The 21,888-nt window shown below is 46.8% G+C and overlaps 1 protein-coding gene and 1 non-coding gene across 2 annotated transcripts; both read left to right on the forward strand.

The window, feature by feature from the left end:
* Positions 1–255: 255 nt before the first annotated feature.
* Positions 256–20,676, forward strand: HSPA9 (heat shock protein family A (Hsp70) member 9). Its single transcript, XM_065734461.1, has 17 exons — positions 256–408; positions 563–621; positions 1,971–2,058; positions 2,152–2,333; positions 2,848–2,972; positions 4,381–4,454; positions 4,555–4,661; positions 5,503–5,665; positions 6,673–6,765; positions 8,453–8,662; positions 11,034–11,261; positions 12,004–12,108; positions 13,171–13,288; positions 14,754–14,848; positions 17,759–17,851; positions 19,494–19,634; positions 20,463–20,676. The coding sequence occupies exons 1-17, from the start codon at positions 322–324 to the stop codon at positions 20,520–20,522; spliced, it is 2,028 nt and encodes a 675-aa protein (XP_065590533.1). The 5' UTR covers positions 256–321; the 3' UTR covers positions 20,523–20,676.
* LOC136047783 (small nucleolar RNA SNORD63) lies at positions 11,487–11,556 on the forward strand. Its single transcript, XR_010622126.1, has one exon. It is a non-coding gene; the product is annotated as a small nucleolar RNA SNORD63 (small nucleolar RNA).
* Positions 20,677–21,888: the final 1,212 nt, after the last annotated feature.

The raw sequence follows: 21,888 nt of genomic DNA on the forward strand, positions 1-21,888 counted from the left end.
CAAGACCCGGGCTGTCCGCGGCGGTGCCGGTGTGCGGCAGGCTCCCGTCGGCTCCCACGCCTCCGTCAGGCGGTGCCGACAGAGCTCGTTTTTCTCTCACAGCCCCTCGCCGGCGGCACGCAGCTATACTCGGACGTCGGCCTCAAAACCGCGTCCTGAAAGCGAGCGGTGGGAGCAGGCGACCTTGTGGGCAGCCCGCGCCGGGGGTCCTGCGGCGATCGCTGCCCCCCGCCTCCCGCAGCCCACGTGGGTAGAGGCTTCCAGAAGAGCCGCGGCGCCGCACGCACCGTTCTCTGCCGCTCCGCGCCGCCCCGCTCCGCCATGCTGAGCGCCAGCCGTGCCGCTGCGCGCATCCCCCTGCTGCCGCCGCGTGGCGGCCCCGTGCCCGCCGCTCCCGGGCTCGCGCAGGTGCGTGTGGGGCCTGAGGGCGCGGGCGGGCGCGGCGGGGCCTGGGCGGGGAGCGGGCCGCGGGCCGCGGATGGTAGAGCTGGCCTGGGAGGGGGGCAGGGGAAGGGAGGCGGTCTGAAGGATTGGAGTTTTTTTTCTAACGTTTGTTTTGTAGACCTTCTGGAATGGCCTCAGTCAGAGCGTCCTCCGAGCGGCGTCCAGCAGGAGATACGCGTGAGTGTGGCCCTGTTTCGTGTCCGCGTGTCCGATTCAGCGCTCCGAGCTCAGAACTGAGGTGGTGGAGCACCGGAGCCAGCGAGGCGCTGCTGCGGTTCTTGGGCTGCGTCCTTCTCAGTTCTGCTCTCCTTTTTTCTGGAGGGGCTTATCCTCCCTTTCTTCCTCCCGCCAGCGGCTGCGCTTGCAAAACGCGATGCTGAGATTCATTTGATGATAGAAATAAGATGGGAGAGCTGCAACCGATTGTTTTACACTGCTGTGAAGGCAGGACGGCCTCCTTCTCACTGCATATAAAGCTCATTTCCAGCAGTTTGTGCATGTTCATTGCTTGCTTTTTCACGCTGCAAGATAATGAGTAAAGAAGAGCAGTTGTGTAACTCAGTCACGTGTTTTGTGGCCGGTGCTGATTTGGGACAGAGAATGGAAAATCTGGTTGTGTCCAGAGAACTGCCCTCGCTGGTCAGCGTGAAGAAACTGAGCGGTTGTGTGTGTTCAAGATCAGTGCTCTGTGTTGTACGGTTAGGGCAGCTAAACATCTCGGGGTGTGAGGAGGTGATGCCCTGGTGATAAACAGCCCTGCTGCCAAATGTTTTTCATCCCCAAACTTGGCTTTGTTTATGAAGGACAGCTTTTGAGTTGGGGGCTTTCTCTAGCCTAGAAAGTAGTAATGAATGCTTCCTAGAAAGAAGAGGGAGGTTCCACTTTGACTTTAGTGATTTAGGCCAGAGATCTCTGCAGTGACAGAGATTGACAGTTATTCTCTCACTGTCATTTTTCAGAATTAATTTATTGCGTTTCAGGATCAGAAAGGTGGTTATTTTTCACTCAGTCCCAGAGGACCCTGCATGGTCTTAACTAATTTTGTCTTTATCTATTCTTCGCTTCGTGCTAAGCAGTCATAAATGAACTCATCCAGTTTGCTCACATCTTGACTCCAGGTGGATGCTTTCTGTCAAATTTGAGTGTGAAAATCAAGAGTAAACCACGATGAGTCCAGGAGACTTTATGCGAGGAGGGCCACAATTAACTGCAACTTATTTTATATCTGAATCTTAATGGATGTTGAGAACAGCTAATTAAGGGGTTTTTTTTGGACAGAATAGTGTTTTATATACTTTAATAAGTGGAGATTTAGCTGTAAGTGATCTGGTTGAACAGAGAGGCCAGAGGTTAAAATCCAGTGTTAGAGGCAGAGAGCATGTTATGATCTGGGGTAGAATGTGGGTTTGTTTCAGTGTCTGGTGAAAAATGAGTTCATCCTGTCTTTGCAACAGAAAGGCTGTTGTTGTTTAATTAGCTGCCTTCTTCTAGCAGCAGTGTTATTTATCCTGTACTGTGCTTTACAGCTCAGAAGCCATTAAGGGTGCCGTTATTGGAATCGACTTGGGTACAACAAACTCCTGTGTGGCAGTTATGGAGGGCAAACAAGCCAAAGTAAGTAAGAGTAAATAAATACCAGCTTCGTGTCTGAGCTAGTGTTTTCAGAGACAGTGTTCTTTGATGGTGACCTGTTGTGGCTTTACATAGGTGCTGGAGAACTCTGAGGGCGCCAGGACAACGCCCTCCGTCGTTGCCTTCACCGCTGATGGTGAGCGCTTGGTTGGCATGCCGGCGAAGCGGCAGGCGGTGACTAATCCTCACAACACCTTCTATGCTACCAAGCGTCTCATCGGGCGGCGCTTCGATGACTCTGAAGTGAAGAAGGATATGTAAGTGAAGGGGGTGGGCACTTCCACCTGCAGCAGAAAAAGCATAAAACTCAGCGCTGTGTCACGCGACCAAACGTCGCCTCGTTTGGGTGAGGCTGTGTGTGTGATGGTGGGGTGGTCAGATTGCGATGCCCTCACGTCTCAGAGCTTTGCTGCACGTTTTCTGAGGGCTGTGGTGTATTTTGAAGTTTTTAAACAGGTAATCAAGTGGAACACCACTTGGACTTTCTCCCCCAGGTACTGTGCTGAAGAGTCAACATCTGCCAAAGGAGACTTTGCATTCTTGAGAGTATTTACAATCAGTGGTCTATGATTGTTCCTAGTGCTTCTGATTAAACAGTGTAGTTGAGTAAGAACAGAAGTTTACACCCTGACCTGAATGATTGAGTATTCTGGGTCTAGAATTTGGCATGTGCTGTTCTGATGGTGCTTATTGTGGTGGCTTCATGCTGTTTCTGTTGGTATGGGAATTCCATGTGGCACTGTTGTTTTTTTTCTTACTGTATCTTTTCAGCAAAAATGTTCCATTTAAAATTGTCCGTGCCTCCAATGGTGATGCCTGGGTAGAGGCCCATGGGAAGCTGTATTCTCCAAGCCAAATTGGAGCCTTTGTACTAATGAAGATGAAGGAGACTGCAGGTTTGTACAGTCCAATATTTGCTGTGCATACTCACAGGTGTGAGCCCGGTACTGGGTGCTGGTATCCAGGTGTGCTGTGACCATAAGGAAACCTTTTTAACGTTGGAATTCTTGTGTAGCAAGGTGTCCTCTGGGGCAGATTGTAGGAGGTTTTGGTGATGGGCAGTTATGAAACCTCAAGGAGGATCAGTATGTCTACTTCAGTCTTTGGAAGGTATTAGTGCTTTACGTTTATATCAAAATAGAATACCAATGGAAGTGTTTTTATTTTAAATTGAATTGAATGCAGCCCTCTTATTTCAGAAGGGGAAGCTCCTTTTCATGTAAACTTGTAGTCCATGGGTCTCCCAGGCTGCAAATCAGCATGGGCTGTGTCTGCCTGGTTTCAAAGTGGCTTGGACCAGAAGTGCAGTGAGAGAGGGAATCCTCAAGGGGCCTGTTGTGCTGGCTGCAGGAGCAGCTTCTTAGCCTGTGGTGACTTTGTGTCTTCACCAGGGAGGAATATCCATTCACCTGGAGGATTTTTTTCCTCCTTTTTCTAATTGCTAATATGTTTAAGTAGCTGTGTTTTGCAATCTGATCTGAAAAGTAAATGTTTGGAGGGATGGACCGAAGCTTGTTGTGAAGCTTCACCCAAAGATACACACGTGTGTTAGTTCCTGGGCACTTAGTGAAGTTGCCTTGAGTAAAATAGGAAGGTGTCTGTGACCATTTAGGTGTGATGAATCTGATTTGTATGTTCAGAGGACGTTGGTGCTCTGCCTTCAGCAGGGGGCTTTCTCCCTGAACATTCCAATGACAAGTTATCTGGTATAAGGGTCTGTTTGGGGTTAATGCATAGGTAAAAATCCTGCCTGTGAATTCTCACTGGGTCATGTATACTTCTAACTGAAAAATTATCTGAATCTGCATTTGATGACACTTTATTGTTTTGTTTTTCTTTGAGAGAGGATTATACCCTTAAATACATATTACATCCCAATTTATGTAACTTACTGTCTCAAATGCCTGTGAGCATGTAGTGTATGGATGTTATTTATACTGTATGAACGTTACCTACAGTACAATCAGGACAAAAATGAGCTCTAAGTGCTTTGCATATGAAATACTCCAATGAAACAGAAATCAGCCTCAGTCTTGCACTCAGAAAGGCAAGTTGAGCTCAAATTCTCATTCTCCAGTGGCATCCAGTTATTGACTGAAGTGCAGGGATGCATTGCTGGTAGAAGTCCGCAGACTTCCATGTAACACGGAAGGAGTTGGTTTCTGCATCTTCCCAGAAAGCAGCAGGTTCTTGATCAGGTAGCCTGTCTTCTGTTAGTTCAGGAAGATGATTTCAAACTAAGTGGCAGTGTTGGTGATTCTTTTTTTCTCACTTTAAAGATAACTTTTTTTTTCTTCCCTCCAGAAAATTACCTGGGGCACCCAGCAAAGAATGCTGTGATTACTGTTCCTGCTTATTTCAATGATTCTCAGAGACAGGTATTCAGCAAGCTCTAAGATTTATGGGCTTATAACTGTATGTAGGATCAGTTCTTAGTGCTTTTTTTCCTTCTTTTCCCTTCTTCCTCTCGCACATTAGGCTACAAAAGATGCTGGGCAGATCTCTGGCCTAAATGTTTTGAGGGTGATTAATGAACCAACGGCAGCTGCTCTTGCCTATGGTCTGGACAAGTCTGAAGACAAAATGTAAGTGCCTGTTCATAACACCCTCAAATAATGCATTTCCAAAACAAACTGCAGCATGCTTTTTTTTATTGTAATCATGGTTGGAATTCTGCCAAAGTAGATTCTCATGAGTGAATTGTGCTATGTACAATTGCTGTGTACTGTCACCTGTATTCTACGTTGACTCTGCTTGATCAAGGGAGTTCATAACGTGCAGCTACAACTTAATAATCAAAGCTGAGTATCAGTGTAATTATATTACCTGCTGGTAGCAGTGATAGCTGTGGCTCAGGACAGCTGTGTGAGAGGCTGTCACCAGTGGTGCCAGAGGGGGTAGCATAAGGAAGATGCTGAGGTTTGGTGCCTGCTACCCACAGTCTGCACCTCTCCATGCCTGTGTTCAGCCTTCTACCACTGCCACGGGTGATCATGTGAATGCAAGATTATTTTTTTGGTAACTGATTTTGTGTTTGTGTTAGGGATTATTATATACTGCTGTGAAAGCCTCCTTTCTTTAAATTCTGTACTGCAGAATTTATTTCTTGATGGTTCAAATGTCTTTGCCTTTCACACTTGATGCGAGTGTGCGTCTTCTGTATAAAGAAGGAGCTGACCTCTGAAATAACTGGCAAGGTTATGCAGCATCACTGCATAGTGTGTTCTGCAACAAAAACTTCTACCCAGGCTCAGTGCACTCAGAGAATGTGCACACTGTAATCTGCTTATTGTTATCTTTAGAGAAGGCTTTTAACTTCTGTAGTCAGCAACATGAGTTCTGCAAATTTCATCTCCTGGTGAGAATGATTTCTGAGCCACACCATTATGTCTAGAAGGTAATATTTTTCTCCATGTGTTGTTGTAGCATTGCAGTTTATGACTTGGGTGGTGGCACTTTTGATATTTCCATTTTGGAAATCCAGAAGGGAGTCTTTGAGGTGAAGTCGACCAACGGTGACACTTTCTTAGGTGGAGAAGATTTTGACCAGGCTTTGCTACAGTATATTGTTAAAGAGTTCAAGAGAGAGGTAAGACATCAGAATTCAACTTTGCATTGTATTGTCTTCTAACCTCACTTAGTTGGTATGGGAAGATGGGAATTTTCATAAATTAGAACTTCATTTGGCATCTATGGTTCAGTTGAGATTTAGAAGTATAGGAGGGATCTGCTCTTCTGACTTTCAGCCTCAAGAGAATAAATGTAAGAATTGGATGTTCCTCTTCTGGAAGACAGACAAAATAGTAGGATTTATGCTTTTTTTTTTTTCTTCTGGTGTAGCAGGACTATTTAACCTGGAGAAGAGAAGACTAAGAGGGGATCTGGTCAATGCTTATAAATATCTAAAGGGCAGGTGTCAAGTAGATGGCACCACACTTCTTTTGGTGGTGCCTAGTGACAGGACCTGGGTCAACTGGCAGAGGCTGGAATGCAGGAAGTTTCGTCTGAATGTGATGGAAACTTTCTGTGAGGGTGATGGAGCACTGGAGCAGGCTGTCAAGAGGGGCTATGGAGTCTCCTTCTCTGGAGATACTTAAAATCCACCTGGACACTTCCTTCTGCAATTTTCTGTAGGGAACCTGCTTTATCAGGGCTCTACTAGAGGATGACCAGAAATCCCTTTAACCCCTGTGATTCTGTGACTATCCTGTGTGTAGTCTGCTTACTTTCATTAATGTGAATCTGTGGGTTCAGTGTGTCAGCACAGATTTATACTGTACACTGCTGGCTGTGGGGAAATTGCAGTGCAATTCTGACTCCGTTGCAAGGATTCCTTGCCTTTGTATTCTGTGATGTGGCAGCTTTTCTAGGCTTTTATCAGTAACTTACTGGATAATCTCTTTCAGAGCAGGGAGGGCTAGCAGATGTTTTTGAAATGCTAAAGAAGTTTACCCGAAGTTAGAGAAATCAGCAGAACATGTCAGGCTGTGTTTATACAAACTTTTTTGCAGTGAAGAGTGATTAAAAAATATAAACTGCAATGAAGGACAGCTCTTCATTACTTGATGCTAACTTACATTTTTTTTTGTTCCTTAGACAGGTGTTGACCTGACTAAAGACAACATGGCCCTTCAGAGGGTGAGAGAAGCATCAGAGAAAGCAAAGTGTGAGCTTTCTTCATCTGTGCAGGTAGGTGGCTGGGTTCAAAGCAGACAGTCAGAATGTTTTACTGGACTGTTGTGCATTGGTTTTGGTTCTGTAACCCCGAAGTAGCTGCTTTTCTCCTGTGCTGTCAAACAAACTTCAGTCAAGTGGCATCAGTATATCAAAGTTCTTTGTCAGGAAAGACTCGCAGAGTCTGTTTAGGAGCAAAATCAGTTGTTGGAAGCAGAGAGTGATAGCAGATGCTGGGTTCTCGTTGTGTTCTGTTTTCTCATCTTGTAGGAAATGTGACGTGTTCCCAACTTACTTATTTCAGAAGTGTGATGAGAATTTAGCTGCAACTAGTACTGCTGTGTGACTGGAAATATTTAGGGCTTTGTGTGAGCAGTTACAAAGTCTTGTGGTGACACTCCACTGAGCAAATAGCAAGAAACAGTTTCTATAAAGAATCTTATTCCCCAACAAAGGGCTTATCTAGAGAATAAGCATCCTGTATGCCCTTTTCACACATTTTGTATCTAAATGTGTTCAGGCACATCCATTACTCACTGAGTAAGAAGCTGGAGAAGCAGTAAGCTGAGGGTGTAATCTTGTGAAGTTAAGGTCAGTTATATAGAAATTGAGGTGGGGGTTCTGCCAGTTTCTAGGTTCTGAATTAACTTTTTTTTTGTTGATCTATCTATTGGCTGGTGGGAAGCTCCTAGCACAGGGTTCAGACCAGTCACAATGGTTGCATAGTTCTTCCTGAGACAGCAGGCTCTGTGTGAGCAGGCTCAGGAGCTGGAAAAATACAGTCTGTGCACACTGGAAAATAAACCAGAATCATTGGTGCTGAAGGGAGAGCAGCTTCCTTTTGGCACTGTCCTCCCTATATCTGAGCATGCTCTACCCGGTAACATGAGTTGAGTTTTTGTTTTATAAACTCAATCTCTAGAACTTAAAGCATCATGGGTTTGAATTGCTTTGATTTATGGTGTCTTTGGGTGCCATTGTGACTCAGCACTTGGACCAGGTGGTTTTGGTATAAGATTTGACTTCTAAAATCCAGGATGCAAGTTACTCATGTGCAAATGACAGTAAGAAAGAGAGCTTGTGGTCCCTTGTGCTGATGATCTTTGTATTAAGTGGTGATGAACTGGATCTCAGGCAGGCTGTTCCCCAGTGATCATGGGTTGCTTCCACTGAGCAGCTTACCATGTATGAAATGTTAAGTGGTTGTTGGGCTAAGTCTTTCTGAAGATGAACTTCTGTGTTGTACTGAAGAGAATAAGTTATGGTCATAATTTTAAGTGTTTCAGTTCTTACTTCTTCGTTACAATAGCAATTAAATTCTGGTGCTTACCACCTCTGTTGTAAAGGTGCCTTCATCTTTGCTACTTCCTTTACAGCCTGACAAATGGTGTGTGTAGGCCAGCGTTGCACAAGCTGTGAAGAACAAAAGCGTATTTTCTTCTTAATAGTGCAAGACCTGAAAGTAACACAGATACTACAATAGATACTTTTTTTTTTGCTATGAAATTTTGTTAAAAATCTTTCGTATCTCATGTCTGAAATGTAAAATACAAACTTACCTGCCACCAGTTAGAGATCAAGCTCTAGGGTGATCATGTACATGCTTCAGTACAGGCAGAGCAGAACCTATAGCTTGACCTGAAGTCTGCAGGGAGCTGCCTTGCTTTGTGTTCCTGCTTTTCACACAGTTTTTGTGCTGCAGACGGATATTAACTTGCCATACCTGACCATGGATGCCTCTGGACCAAAGCACCTGAACATGAAACTGAGTCGCTCGCAGTTCGAGGGCATTGTAGCGGATCTGATCAAGAGGACAGTAGCACCATGCCAGAAAGCCATGCAGGATGCTGAAGTCAGCAAGAGTGACATTGGTGAAGTCATCCTCGTCGGTGGCATGACCAGAATGCCCAAGGTATGAGATATCCCTGTCCCACACACAGCTGAACAGCTTCTCACTGTTAAGAGTGACCTGTGGTGGAAAAGCTGGGGTCTGGTAACCTCATAGCTCCAGTAGCTAAAGGCCCCAGGAGCAGATGTGCCAAGTGGCCGCACGGAAGGGATGGCGAGGCACTCTCCTCCTGCAGCTCAGCTTGAATCTGGGGCTGTAGCTGAGTTGCAATTTAAAAAGACAAGTGGGAGGTATTGGGAATTGAAAAATTCAACTCAATTGTCTGTTGTTGACTGAACGTGTGGGGTATTGAGATGTACAGAATGTTCTCTCTTGTGTACCATTATCACACACCAAATTCCACTTCAGTAACAGCTGCTCAGTAGTCTTTGCTTTCCAGTAGTTTTCTTCACTCGTGCAGGACACGTGCAGCTAGCAATGGAGGAACAGCACCAGCACAACTTTTCTGTTGCCTGCTGGTTCTGTGTGTTTTTCTGCTTGCTTGAGGTTGTAGTGGCTGTTGTCAGGCACGTTTACTTGGCTGTTCTGAGCACTCATTACCTCACACCTGGAGCTGGTGTTCTGGTGATAAGCACCAAGTAACTTAGAGGCTTGCTGTGCTGACATGTACAGTCTTGCAGATAAAACACTGCTTTCTGGTAATGTACTGTTTTTGTTCAGAGCAGCACAGGTTATTTAGCTCCCTGAAGTATAAACACACTGTATGCACACTGGTGTCTCAAGGATATAGCTTCCCATTTTCTGCAGTGATCACAAAAACCTTTCTGCTTGTCAGTGATTTGGGGGTATGGTTGTTTTATTTTTTTTTTTAATTTTAATTTCATTTTTTTCTCCCCTTCCTGAAATGTGAAATGGCTGAAGTTAATATATAAGTGCATAAGGTCACCCAGGCAGGGAAACTAGAGGGACAAGAGAAGCTAAAGCTGCAGCTCTGACCAGAGATGAAATTGGAGTTACTGTGTTGTGCCTTCCAGAAGCCCATGCTGTTCCAGATGGAGAGGAAAAAAAAACCAAAACCATGTATCCAGTGAGAAAAGCATTCTGGAAGTGGGGAAATCCTTCCTGAGACACTATGTGTCCTGGGTGGGAGACAGTGTTAAATACTTCTTAGTTATAATTTTTGTTCCCCCAGCTATATATAGCTCATGTACTTACAGCTTTGAGGTTATATATACTTTCCTGAGTGCCTGAAGCCAGAGTTGCAGCTCTGGCTCTGAAGCTCTGCTGACGTTGAGTTGCAGCTCTGGCTCTGAAGGCAGTGCCTGTATGTTGTGCATAGCACACAGTGTTCTCGGGTGTATGTTGTTTGCTTCACCCCTGCTAGGAGGGAACTCACCTTCTTTGGGGCATTAATGTGCCCAGTGCTCCAGGAAACGTAAAATGGGTGGATAGATGTAATGGTTTTTTTGTGCTGTAAAATATACCTCCAGAGAGGTAAAGACCTGCAGTTAATTATAGGTTTATGCATAAAATGTCTTCCTCTTTAGCAAACACTGCCTGCAAATGTCTCTGCTTACATGCAGAGGCGTTGGACATTTGCTTATGGCACACTTTCCCAGGCATACGATGCTCACCTGATGTCTGCCTCAGGAGTCCTCTGGGGAAGGAGGGAAGCTGTGAAGGGGAACCAGCTCACACACTCTTCTCTGTAAGGGAGAAGAACGAACTACTGAGCTGTGGCACTGTTGCAGACACCTTACTGCATTCCCTTCTGGATACTTAGCACTAGATCTGTTGCAACCATGAGCCTGTCACTCCAAAGGAGCAGAGCAGTGGAAAGCTAATAATGCAGCTTAAACTGTCTGCTGACATTGTCTGTCTGCCTCTCTGGTGAGACAGCCCATTAAGTAAAGAGCTTTTTCATTTCATTTTTTTTATTTCTTGTTAGACACAAACAAGAGGAACTGTCCTTGTGCTGTCTCCTGGTGTTTGACCTTCCTTGTGCTGTCTCTGCAGTTGTGCTGTCCTTGACAGCTGTGTTCTGCCCACTGTTGGTTTGTAGGAGGTCTGGAGGAGCAGTCCCACTGGTCAGTGTGGAGCGATCCCTTCTGCGTATAGCTGGTCTGTGTGTGAGGACCAACGCAGTGTGTGCTCAGACTGGTTTGTGGTTGGCTGACTGAACTATGAGAAAACCTCCAGAGGAAAGGATTTATAGGCTGAAATGAGTGGGGATGGGGAATTAGGGAGTGGGGATGGGGAATTAGGGAGCAGTCACAAGCCTGGTGCTTAGTCTTTCTTTCATGCCCCTGGGCTACATGGCTGCAGGAACATAAAGATATATAAACCTTTGGCCAGGGCTGGAGTGTTCTTGTGGCCACAGCACTGTGCAGTAATGGCTCGCTGTCTGTATGAACTTTGCTTTCTCCCCATTCAGGTGCAACAGACTGTGCAGGATTTGTTTGGCCGTGCTCCTAGCAAAGCAGTTAATCCTGATGAAGCCGTTGCTATTGGTGCAGCTATTCAAGGTGGTGTGTTAGCTGGTGATGTTACTGATGTGCTGCTGCTGGATGTAACTCCCCTCTCCTTGGGGATTGAAACACTGGGAGGAGTCTTCACAAAGCTCATCAACAGGAATACTACCATACCAACCAAGAAGAGCCAGGTACGTACTGACAGTGTCTGTGTGGTGGGTGTTTTGTGGTACTCTTCATGCCCAGTGAAGGCTGTTCAGAGCAACCCAGCAGTCAAGGAGAAGAAGCTTAGAAGTCAGAATTGAATGTTGGCCACCAAATGTCTGTTAGCCCAAAAGAGGAAAATAAACTGGACTGAATTACTGTGTGCCAAGCTGTCCCAGGATGTTTGTGTCCTGCTCAGGATTGCAGTGTGTGTGCCATGATGTAATGTCAACACATCATTCTGAAGAGGAATTGTGTGGAGACCTTCTGTAACTGAGCACAGCACCTGTCTAGTCAGACTGCCTTTCTTGATCTGTGTGCCTTGGTGGGTTTTTTCCCAGATGTTTTCCTGTGCTTTGGGCCCCTAGTAGGCTTGGGTGTGATCCTTTCTCTCACTTTGCCTTGGCTAAATCTACTGGTGTGTGCTCTTACTGATAAGGCTTGTTCTCTCTGGGGTGTGGGGCTGGGACAGAGGCCTTGCTGCTTCAGGAGGCAATGTTCTGGTAGTGTGGCTGGCTGCCAGCCATTGGAGCCTGCTGCTGGCGTGGCATTGGCAACTTCTGCACATTGAAATGCCTTGAAGATGAAATGCCAGTGAACTTGGCTGTTGCTAGTCTTGGTGCTTTGTTGTTTAGTCAGAGCTCTTTAAGGCACAGGAACATGAAAACAAGAATCAATTCACATATTGCAATTTATTAGCTATCTGGTTACTTTATTTGTCTTCCACAGGTGTTCTCTACTGCTGCGGATGGGCAGACTCAAGTGGAGATTAAAGTATGCCAGGGGGAGAGAGAGATGGCTAGTGACAACAAACTTCTTGGCCAGTTCACCTTGGTATGTTGGCTACTCAATATTCATGACCTTAGACTTGACCTTCTTTGAGAAGGTCAAGGCTTTCCCTGTGTCGGGTTACCCCTGAAGGCTGTGTAAGGAGGGAGTTATCCTGCAGAAGGCTTTTGATGCTATATGTAGTATTAAATACAAAAGAAAGAGGCAGTCTTTGAAAGTAAAGCCTGATCTGTAGATTTCTTTTTCAGTGACAGGGGAACAGCTAGTGGAGCTCGGAGTTCGAGTAGTGTTGGGTGATGCAGTGGCTGCTGTAGCTTCAGGGCTAGATTCAGTCACCTGGGTGAGCTGTCTCCAGTTGAGGGTACGAAGAACTAATGAGCTCTGTTGTTTTAGACCTATGCAGCATATAATCTGAAAGCTGATTTTTCCTCTAGAGTTGCAAAGATGAGACTTAATCAAATCAAGCTCCATGCTAGTTTGGTCCCTAGGGTGGCTCATTTCCAGCCCTGTTCTACTTTTCTACAAGTGTTGGATCTGCCCAACTTAGTGGAGGAGGGTTGTGCTCCAGTGACTCGCATGTGTGGCATGTGGCTGACTAACCTGCTCCCTGCAGAATTGGACTGCTCAGCAGTTTCTCAGGCACAACTGTTGGAACTTGCTGTTGCTAAGGGGAGCCTTCCAAAAAAGAAGGGGGGTTGCCTTCCTTTTGTACTTCGAAAGGAAATGGAAATGTCTGATGCTATTTTAATATCATAGCTCCAGGAATGGTCAGTGGAGTCTAGTTGTGCAGAACTGAGGGAGGAGAGACTTGTCCTGGAGGTGAAGGGTGTCATGTTTAACATTAAAGCTGAACCAGGCCACCTCCAAACCAAACTGGGGGGTTACTTTTTGTTTCAGTATAGTTGTGCTGGGCAGAAATCTACATCTTAAATTTAAGATGGTGCAAATTGCCACATTGATGCCAGCAGGCATTTGAAAGGATCAGCTCTGAGGCTTAGTTAATATTAATTTAACTGGCAGATCATCAAGGTGATGTGCCCAGTGCTGGAGCCGTATATTGAGCCCATGTCTGCAGGGCAGTAATGACTAAGCATTTGTCCTTTGCAGGTTGGGATTCCTCCAGCACCACGTGGGGTGCCCCAGATTGAGGTCACTTTTGACATTGATGCTAATGGTATCGTTCATGTGTCAGCCAAGGACAAAGGCACTGGACGTGAGCAGCAAAGTAAGTGCTCTGGGGTGCTCTGTAGGGCTGAGAAGGAGGGCTGTGGAACAGTGTGCTGCACCCCGGGGGGACAGAAGTGGGAATCCTGCAGCTTGTTCCTGTGCTGTGCTCCACGGTGCACTGCTCCTCCCAGAGTACTTTCTGTGCTTACACAGAGACTGCTGAGTCTGCCAACATGGAGGTGTCAGCTTTTAAAGGAGAAATCCAGTAAACTGAAGCTGTCCCAAGGCCCTGTTTTGTTCCTCTACGTGGCTGGGAGCTTCAGGCTGTCAGTGTGCTGCCCTGAGTGCAGTGGGATGCTTGGCCTGGTGTCCTAGGGGAGTTACTGACATGGCTGACATTTTCTGTCACCCTGTTTTGGGATTAAAAAATGTATTTGAAGCAGTGATGGATTCCTCTGGTACAAGACAGGTCTCTCTTGTTCCTCTGACTGTCAAAGCTCCGTGCTGCTTTTCAGTAGTTTCTTGGAGGAAATAAACTACTTCAGTGATCAGTTCAGTGATCAGTCATGTTGAGTAAGAAAAATGCAGCTAACTCCATTGGCACTGTGGAGGTATTTGTTGTCTTTAATCATGCTGCTTGGTTTTGGGCCTAAATTTGATTCTGAAGATATATGGTGTGTTGCTTTGACTTCTTTGAGGATTTTTCCATGTGTAGCAGCCCTCTAGCTCTGCATAAATGTCACTTGATATTTTTCAGCTGCCTTTTTGTTTGCAGTGAGGTTCTAATTAGAAAGCTGAGCTCCTCATCTCACATACCCAAAACACACGTGTTAGGGTTTTTGTGGGTTTTTCTTTACTGTTGGCAAATACGATATAGGTAACTTTGGTTCTCGAGGTATCACTTTACTTGGACTTTGCAATATTTTGGTCCTCTCATTCCCAATGAAATAATGCTTTTCTGCAGAACTTAAGCTTATGTCAGACTGTACTCTGTGGCACAAAAGGGGAAAAATAGGGGACTTAGAGAAACCAATCTGCAGAATCATGCCATGCTCAATTATTAAGGGCAGCATGAGGAGCTAGCTGGGTAGGAACATTGTCTTACTGTGCAGCCTGAGTTGCTTTCCAGCAGTGAAAAGAATCAGTAGGAAAGTGATTCTTTCTGGATTATTATATGCTTTGTTTTTCTGGGGTTTTGGTTTCTAACTTGTTCCTTTTGTCTGGGGTCTTCTTGAACGTGCTTTCTGGAAATAATAACTGGAGAGCAGACAAGGTGACTTGCAAACCACTGGACAGGAAGTGTCTCGTGGAGCTGGGGAGCATGGATCTAAGATGACAGGGTTTTATCTTGCTGGCTGCACCACTGCCACTTCAAAGGCTGCCTGCTTTTGTACTGCCCACGGAGTACTCCACAGGTGTGGAGTCCCAGAGCAAGGCAGCTGCCACTGAGAGGGCTTGGGAAATAATATCCTTTCTTCAAAGATGAGAGCACATTCTTTATTAATGTTATTTCTCTCACGCAGTTGTTATCCAGTCTTCTGGTGGCCTCAGCAAAGATGAAATTGAGAACATGGTAAAGAATGCAGAGAAATATGCAGAGGAAGACAGACGAAGAAAGGTAACGTGGTTGCTGTGGTGCCTTGCAGCTAGTAGTGTACCCAGTGGCTGTTGCCATTATGTGCTGTTGACTGTCCCTTCCTTGAAGGAGCCCTAGCTTCTGATCTGCAGTCTTGAGCTATTGGCTTGTGCAGTTCCCTGAATATGTGCTTGCTTTCTTATATTCACTTGACCTTCTGAATCTCCAAGAAATGCACAGAGGGTCATTTGGGTTTGGTTTGCATGGCCCTGCAAAATGAACCATTATTTTCTGAGAAAGGGATATGGAGGTAGCAGTAAGCAAACTTGCTTGCCTTCAGCTTTTGCCCTTTCCTGTCCAGCTGCCTGTTGCCTCAGCTGTTCTTGTGAAGTTAGCCTACTACAGCCAGCTTCTCACGCTGTTCCATTTAAGGGAGCAGTCCCTTCCAGCCTGAGCCCTTCTGTGATTCTGTCAGGGCCTTTGATATGGTCTCACATCACAGTCATTTCTAATTTGGAAAGATATGGATTTGAAGGGTGGACTATTCAGTGGATAAAGAATTGTTTGGATGCTCACAGCCAGACAGCTGCTGTCAATGGCTCTGTGTCCAGGTGGAGGCTGGTTGCAGTGGTGGCCTCCAGGGTCCATTGCTCTTCATCACTTTTATCAGCGATGGAGCTGAGTGCACCCTCAGCAGGTTTACTGATGCCACGTACCTGGGTGGTGCAGCTGATAGCGATGGCAGAAGGAAAGGTTGCCAACCACAGGGACCTGGACTGGCTTGAAAAGTGGGCCCATATGAACCTAAAGAGAGTTCAGCACGACTACATGCAAAGTCTTGGTGCTTGCATTGGGGTGATCCCAGATGTGTACAGGCTGGGAGAAGGACTTCAGGATCGTGGTGGATGAAAAGCTGGATGTGAGACAGCGGTGTGCATTTGGAGCCCAGAAAGCCACCAGGGTCCTGGGCTGCAGCAGGGCAGGGATGTGACTGTCCCTTTCTGCTCTGCCCTCGTGAGCACCTGCATTGCTGTGTCCAGGTCAGTCCTCCAGCACATGAAAGATGTGGAGTTGTTGGAGTGGATCCAGAGGAGGCGACAAGGGTGCTAGAAGGGCTGGGGCAGCTGGGGTTGTCCAGCTTGGAGAAAAGAAGGCTCAGGGGAGGTGTCAGTGCAGCCTTCCAGTACTTGAAGGAAGCTTCCAAGGAGGAGGGAGAGCAGCTTGTTGCACATTCTATAGTGATGAGACAAGGGGGAATGGCTTTAAACTAAAAGAGGGGGGGAATTAGATAAATAGGAGGAAATTCTTTGCTTAAAGGGCAGTGAGGCCCTGGCACAAACAACCCAGAGAGCTGTGGGTACCCGATCCCTGGGGGTGTGGAAGGCCAGGCTGGATGTGGCCCTGGGTAGTCTGCTCTGTTGGGGTGGAACCAGCCCATGGTAGGGCTTGGAGCTGATCTTTAAAGGTCCTTTCCAACCCAAGCCATTCATTGATTCTTAGGATTCTGTGAAGAGGATATTCCATCTGCTTTTCTGTAGAGTTTAACTTAGAGAACCTGCTAATCAAAGCTGCACCACATCCTCTTCCTTTTTAAGTGGGAAGTTGATTTTTGTAGTCCTCAAAATCTCACTGTCTGGCATTTTGAAGGTGTTACTCATCTGAGTACAGCCCTTGCTAAGTGCCCTCGATGCACGTGAAGCCCTGAGGAGGTGTTTGAAAGCCTTGCTGACTCAGGGCTGACGCTGACTGACTGACACTTGCCATGGTTGAATGGCTGAACCTGGGATATTAATAGGATTAATGGTTGGAACTAATTGGTTTAATGAGAGCAGGGCTACTGAGCTACACTTCTGAATACAGAGCATTGATTTTTAGGCAGGCATGAGGGAGGCCTGCCCAGAGATGGCACCAGCGTATGCGTAGTGGTTGCTGAAGCTGGCACACTGAATTTACTGCCTTGTGTGCTCCTGTTCTGTATAAACCTGTCTCAGATGTCCTACAGCCCTGTAAATCTTACCTGCAGTAAGTGAAGGGATCAGGAGGAGACTAAAGGATAAAATACGTGGAATAAATCCACATGAAGTAGCATTTCTGTGCCTCAAATGCACTAGGTCCACAAAAGATTGGCATGTTAGTACCCTTAGGTTAGACACAAGACATGTAAAAGGCTGCTCTGGAAGTCTGTTAAATAACTGCATCGCTGCCAGGGAACGTGGATAGTGGCATAGGACTCGAAGAGACTGCAGACGTTTTCTGATGTTGTACTTTGATCTTAAATCACTGAGTGAGTTCTTCCCTATTGTAGTGGAAGTGGGAGTCACGTCTGTCCAGGGAGCTGCCACACGGAGGTGGTGGTGTTGCTTTCTTCACTGATGCTTCACTAATCATCACTTCTTCATTCAGGTGGACTGTTCTTTGAGGTGGAGAGAGCTGAGTGTTCCATAGTCTGTTAATGATGCCAACAGTTGGATCAAATTGCATCTTAGAACTACAACTCTTCTTCAGTTAGTGCCCAGGAAAGTGACAGTAAAACAACCCTGTGTTTTGAGTTGTCTCTAGTGCTCATGTTGATGAAGCTTGGAGTATTCTCAGACAGCTCTTGGCTTTCTGAAGGAGCAGAATGTAGAACTCTGCTCAGCCTTTCAGTGATAGCAGTGCTGTTGGTCCCTTTTAGGGAGGCAGGACTTGCTGGGTATCGAGGAGTTGGAACTGTGGCTGTATTGCCTTGTGCAGACTGCCTGTTGAGCCTTGGCTGGTGCAGAAATGGCTCATCTGCAGTTTATTGCTCTACCTTGCTGTAAAAAGGACTGTGGTGGGAGCTAGAATGGAGTCAGGCAGCTTGGGAAAAGAAATGTGAACAGCTAGTTTGTATGTAGCTTGTGTATGTTTGTCTGTGTGTAGCTTGTAACTTGTGCTGTATGCAGTGAGCCCTGATGAGTTCTTGTTACCCAGGAACGTGTGGAAGCAGTGAACATGGCTGAAGGCATCATCCACGATACGGAGTCTAAGATGGAGGAATTCAAGGATCAGCTGCCAGCAGACGAGGTGGGTAGTTTCTGTTACCTTAACAGGAAAGGAGGTAAGATGCTTTACTGCATCTTTGCTGAGAATCTCACTGAATTCACAGCTGACTGTCTCCAGTGGCACCAGCTCTGTGCGTGCTGCCACTCTGCACTCAGGCAGCACAGTCACTGACTTCCAGGGTTTCCCACACGAGTGGGTGTGACCGGGAGGATGTGAGAGCATACTGGTGTGGATGTGGTCTGAATGATAGCAGAGATCTTATTTCAAAGTGTGAGTTCGATGGAAGTGAAGATCTAAGAGCCTGAGAGGCTGGTAATCCAAGATTTCTGCGTGAATCGTGTCCTTGGCCTTGCAGTGGTGTGATAAGGACTGCTGTGGCCTGCATGAGAGTGCTGCTCAGAAGCTGGGGATTACAAGCAGTGCCTGCCTGAGCTCTGAGGGACTGAGCAGAGCTGCTGTGCAGGCCTGGTGGTATCAGTAGTGTGAATGCAGCATCTGAGAACTGGAAGGACATGAAGTTACTCACTCAGCTCCATTTTTTTTTCCCCTCTGTCATTGGGGTGAAGTGGATAAAGTAGCACTTCTAATAACATTCCAAGTGACAGTTTAATTTCCACATTATAAATTTAAAAAGCCAAGTTTAAAAGAGATTGCACAATCATCAAGTGAACAACTCTTGGAAACAGAGTGAAAGGGCTCCTGGGGGCTCTGGGAGGTGTCTGAGGGAATGAGCCTATAGTTGGGCTAAGCAGCCTCTGATGGCTTCAGGCTCTGTGTTTCAGCTCAGATCCTCTGTGCTTGGGATTAAGATTTTTGCCCCTGTGAGAGAAAACTCCAGCACTTACATCCGTGTTCCCTGCAGGGACTGTTCCCAGTGATGCTTTTTGGGGAAAGCCAAGGGGCAGTGGGTGTTGGTGCTTGGAAGAAGCCGTGTGTGATCTGGGTAGAGATTGCAGCCTGGCACAGTGCCTTCCCAATGCCATGCTCTGAATGAGCAGAGCTGTGCCCACGTCCTCACTGTGAGCGGTGCTGAGCAAGCACTGCTGGCACAGCTGTCCCCCAGTAACCTCACTTCCCCAGGCCTGCCTCGCCAGCAGCGTGCCAGCCCGACAGGAGATGCCAGACTGTGTGGAGGGTTTGACAGATGGCTGCAGGGGCTGAGATGGGACCGTATTGCTTTTGTTTGCCTCTCTGCTCCTCCCACGTGTAACAAAGGGATTAAACAGGGTTGTGAGCAGCATTACTTGCTGGCTTTCTGACAGTGCCTTAAATATAGGTGAAAATCAGTTTTCTTTTCCCTTCACCCTGGCACTGGGGTGATGGACTGGCTGGTGAGGTGTGCTGGGGGAGCACGCTCCTCCTTGGCAGGCTGCTTGGGCTCTGCAGTGCTTTCTGTCCTTGGCATCTCTGCTGAAACCGTATCCAGGGGGACCCATTAATGCCAACTGTGGTGCATTTAGTGAGGTGGACAGGTGCCCATTGGGAACTGAGCGCAGTTCTGGTCCCTGCAGACCATATGGCTCCAATCTGAGACTGAACTTCACAGCTTCTGACGAGAAGAAAAGGTATCTGTGCTGTGGCTGCTAGGTGGGTGAAGCAGCAGTGCTGTGATACCGGGCAGTGGTGCTCAGTGCTGCATCGTGTTCCTGTGATTTCTTTGCAGTGCAACAAATTGAAGGAAGAAATTGCCAAAATGAGAGAACTTCTGGCTCGCAAAGACACTGAAACAGGAGAAAATATTAGGCAGGCAGCAACCAGCCTGCAGCAAGCTTCCCTCAAACTCTTTGAAATGGCATACAAGAAGGTGGGTCCACAGTCATTTGTGTTTTATAGTGCTTGGGTGGGGAGGGGTGAGTTATGCCAGCAAACATCCAGGCAGGGGCTGTGCTGGAGGCAATGCTGTCTCAGTGCAGCTCCCTTGAGTGACAGCTCCAGGGGCAGCAGTAGGAAATCAGGTGGAGCAGAAGGACTGCGATCTTGGCCGTCCTGCTGTGGGTGGCTGCCTTACAGATTGTCTTACAGTACTGCACAGCATTGTGTAGGAAAAGTGCTGGAAGCTGATAAAAAGGAGCATTGGGGACACATAGATCAGGCTTCCCCCTGTATGTGTAGGGGGCGCCTGAAGTGATGCTTTAAGATATTTTGAGTGTGATTGTGCAACAGTTTCTTGTTCAGCCTGCTTAAAATTCCTGTTATAAGGCCACAGGGGTGTTTTTCTCAGCCTCCTTTGCTCAGGGCCCACCTGTTTGAGCCCTTCTTGGCAGATGGGCTTCATCTGTCCAAGGGAAACTTACTGGGATGGAAATAGCACTCACTGCCCATGCAGCCTTGGTGGTGCTAAGCTGTCCTGTGCAAAGCTGCTTTTCTGATGTTGAACTGGGACTGTGCAGTGCTGCAATCTAGATTGTCATGCCCCCTGGGAGAGAGTAAATAATGGGAAGATAACTTCCTTCCTCTTGGTAGCAGTCACGCAGAGATAGAGATAGCTTCCATTCTCTAGGGAACAATTCTCCTTTTCTTTAGAGAAAAGTTGAAGCAACTCCGTGGGTCTGGTAACCAAAGCAGCTGGTCTGGGGAAAATAGCTGGGAGAAGCACGTTGTTACTGCAGCTAATTAGCTAACTCTGTCACAGATGGCCTCGGAGCGAGAGAGTTCTGGAAGCTCAGGAGATCAGAAGGAAGAGAAGCAGTAAGAAGTCTGTCTTACCTCGGTGAGAGTACGAAGAAGAGGTGGATATTCTTGATGCTTGGGAGAGAAGGGACCTTCCTGAGCAGAAATGAGCAGAACTCAGACTCACTGTGTTTTTGCAGTATTCTATATATAAAATTCTTAAATGTATAAACTTAGTGATGTGTCTGCTAGATAAACTGTCACACGATGAAAGTTAATTCATGCAAGATGAACTCATAAGTTCATAAGTTCATAAGGTTGGAAAGGACCTATAAGATCATCTAGTCCAACCATCCTCCTATCACTATCTCTACCCAACTACTAAATTAAGTCCTTTAGCACCTCATCTAGACGCTTCTTGAACAGCGCTAGGGATGGTGCCTCAACCACCTCCCTAGGCAGGCCATTCCAGTGCCTGACCACTCTTTCAGAAAAGAAATGCTTCCTGAGGTCTAATCTAAATCTTCCCTGGCGCAACTTGTGGCCATTCCCTCTCGTCCTGTCATTACTTATCAGGGAGAAGAGGCCTACCCCCTCCTCACCACAACCCCCCTTCAGGAAGTGGTAGAGTGCAATAAGGTCTCCTCTGAGCCTCCTCTTCTCCAGACTAAACAATCCCAGCTCCCTCAGCCGCTCCTCATAAGACTTGTGCTCCAGGCCCCTCACCAGTTTTGTTGCCCTTCTCTGAACACGCTCCAGGGCCTCAATGTCCTTCTTGTAGTGAGGGGCCCAAAACTGAACACAGTACTCGAGGTGCGGCCGCACCAGAGCTGAGTACAGGGGGATGATCACCTCCCTGCTCCTGCTGGCTACACTATTTCTAATACAGGCCAGGATAGTCAAATGTGAACTCCTAAGTGTTTGGCCCTGTGGTATTCAACTGAGGCACATGGGGACTTGCTGAGCATTTAATTCTGATCCTTGACACAATGGTGTACTAAATCTGGTATCAAAGTTTGGAAAGCACGTTATTAAATCAGAAGGTGGAGACTGAAATTCCAGTGGATCTTCCTTGTATTGGTGAGCAGGTCGTAAGGGCTGTGAGCAGTGCAGTCACAAGGCTGCTTCTGTTGCTGGGGAACACTGTGACCTGCAGCTCGGTTTGTGGCCTCGTTCTGAAGGAGGTTGGGTTACTTCAGATGTAGCTGTAATGTTTCTTACAGAAGAGGCCGCGTGGAAGTTGCATACTTCACTTGTCTGAGCCTTCTGCTCCATGCTGTGTCTGCTCTTTGCTTATGGCAGAACGATTTCCTGGACAATAAAACCGTTGGTGGATCCATTCTGGATTTTTTTCAATAAAAGCAGAAAAGCATCCAACGTGGAGTTGTTGGTATCCTGGGGTGGAACGGGAGCACGTCCGCTGCCACGAGCCTCTGTGCAGCTGCAGC

The sequence above is a fragment of the Cyrtonyx montezumae genome, unplaced genomic scaffold, assembly GCF_038088225.1.
Source record: "Cyrtonyx montezumae isolate F1298 unplaced genomic scaffold, pur_monq_1.0 scaffold_18, whole genome shotgun sequence".
In the NCBI taxonomy this organism is placed as follows: domain Eukaryota; kingdom Metazoa; phylum Chordata; class Aves; order Galliformes; family Odontophoridae; genus Cyrtonyx; species Cyrtonyx montezumae.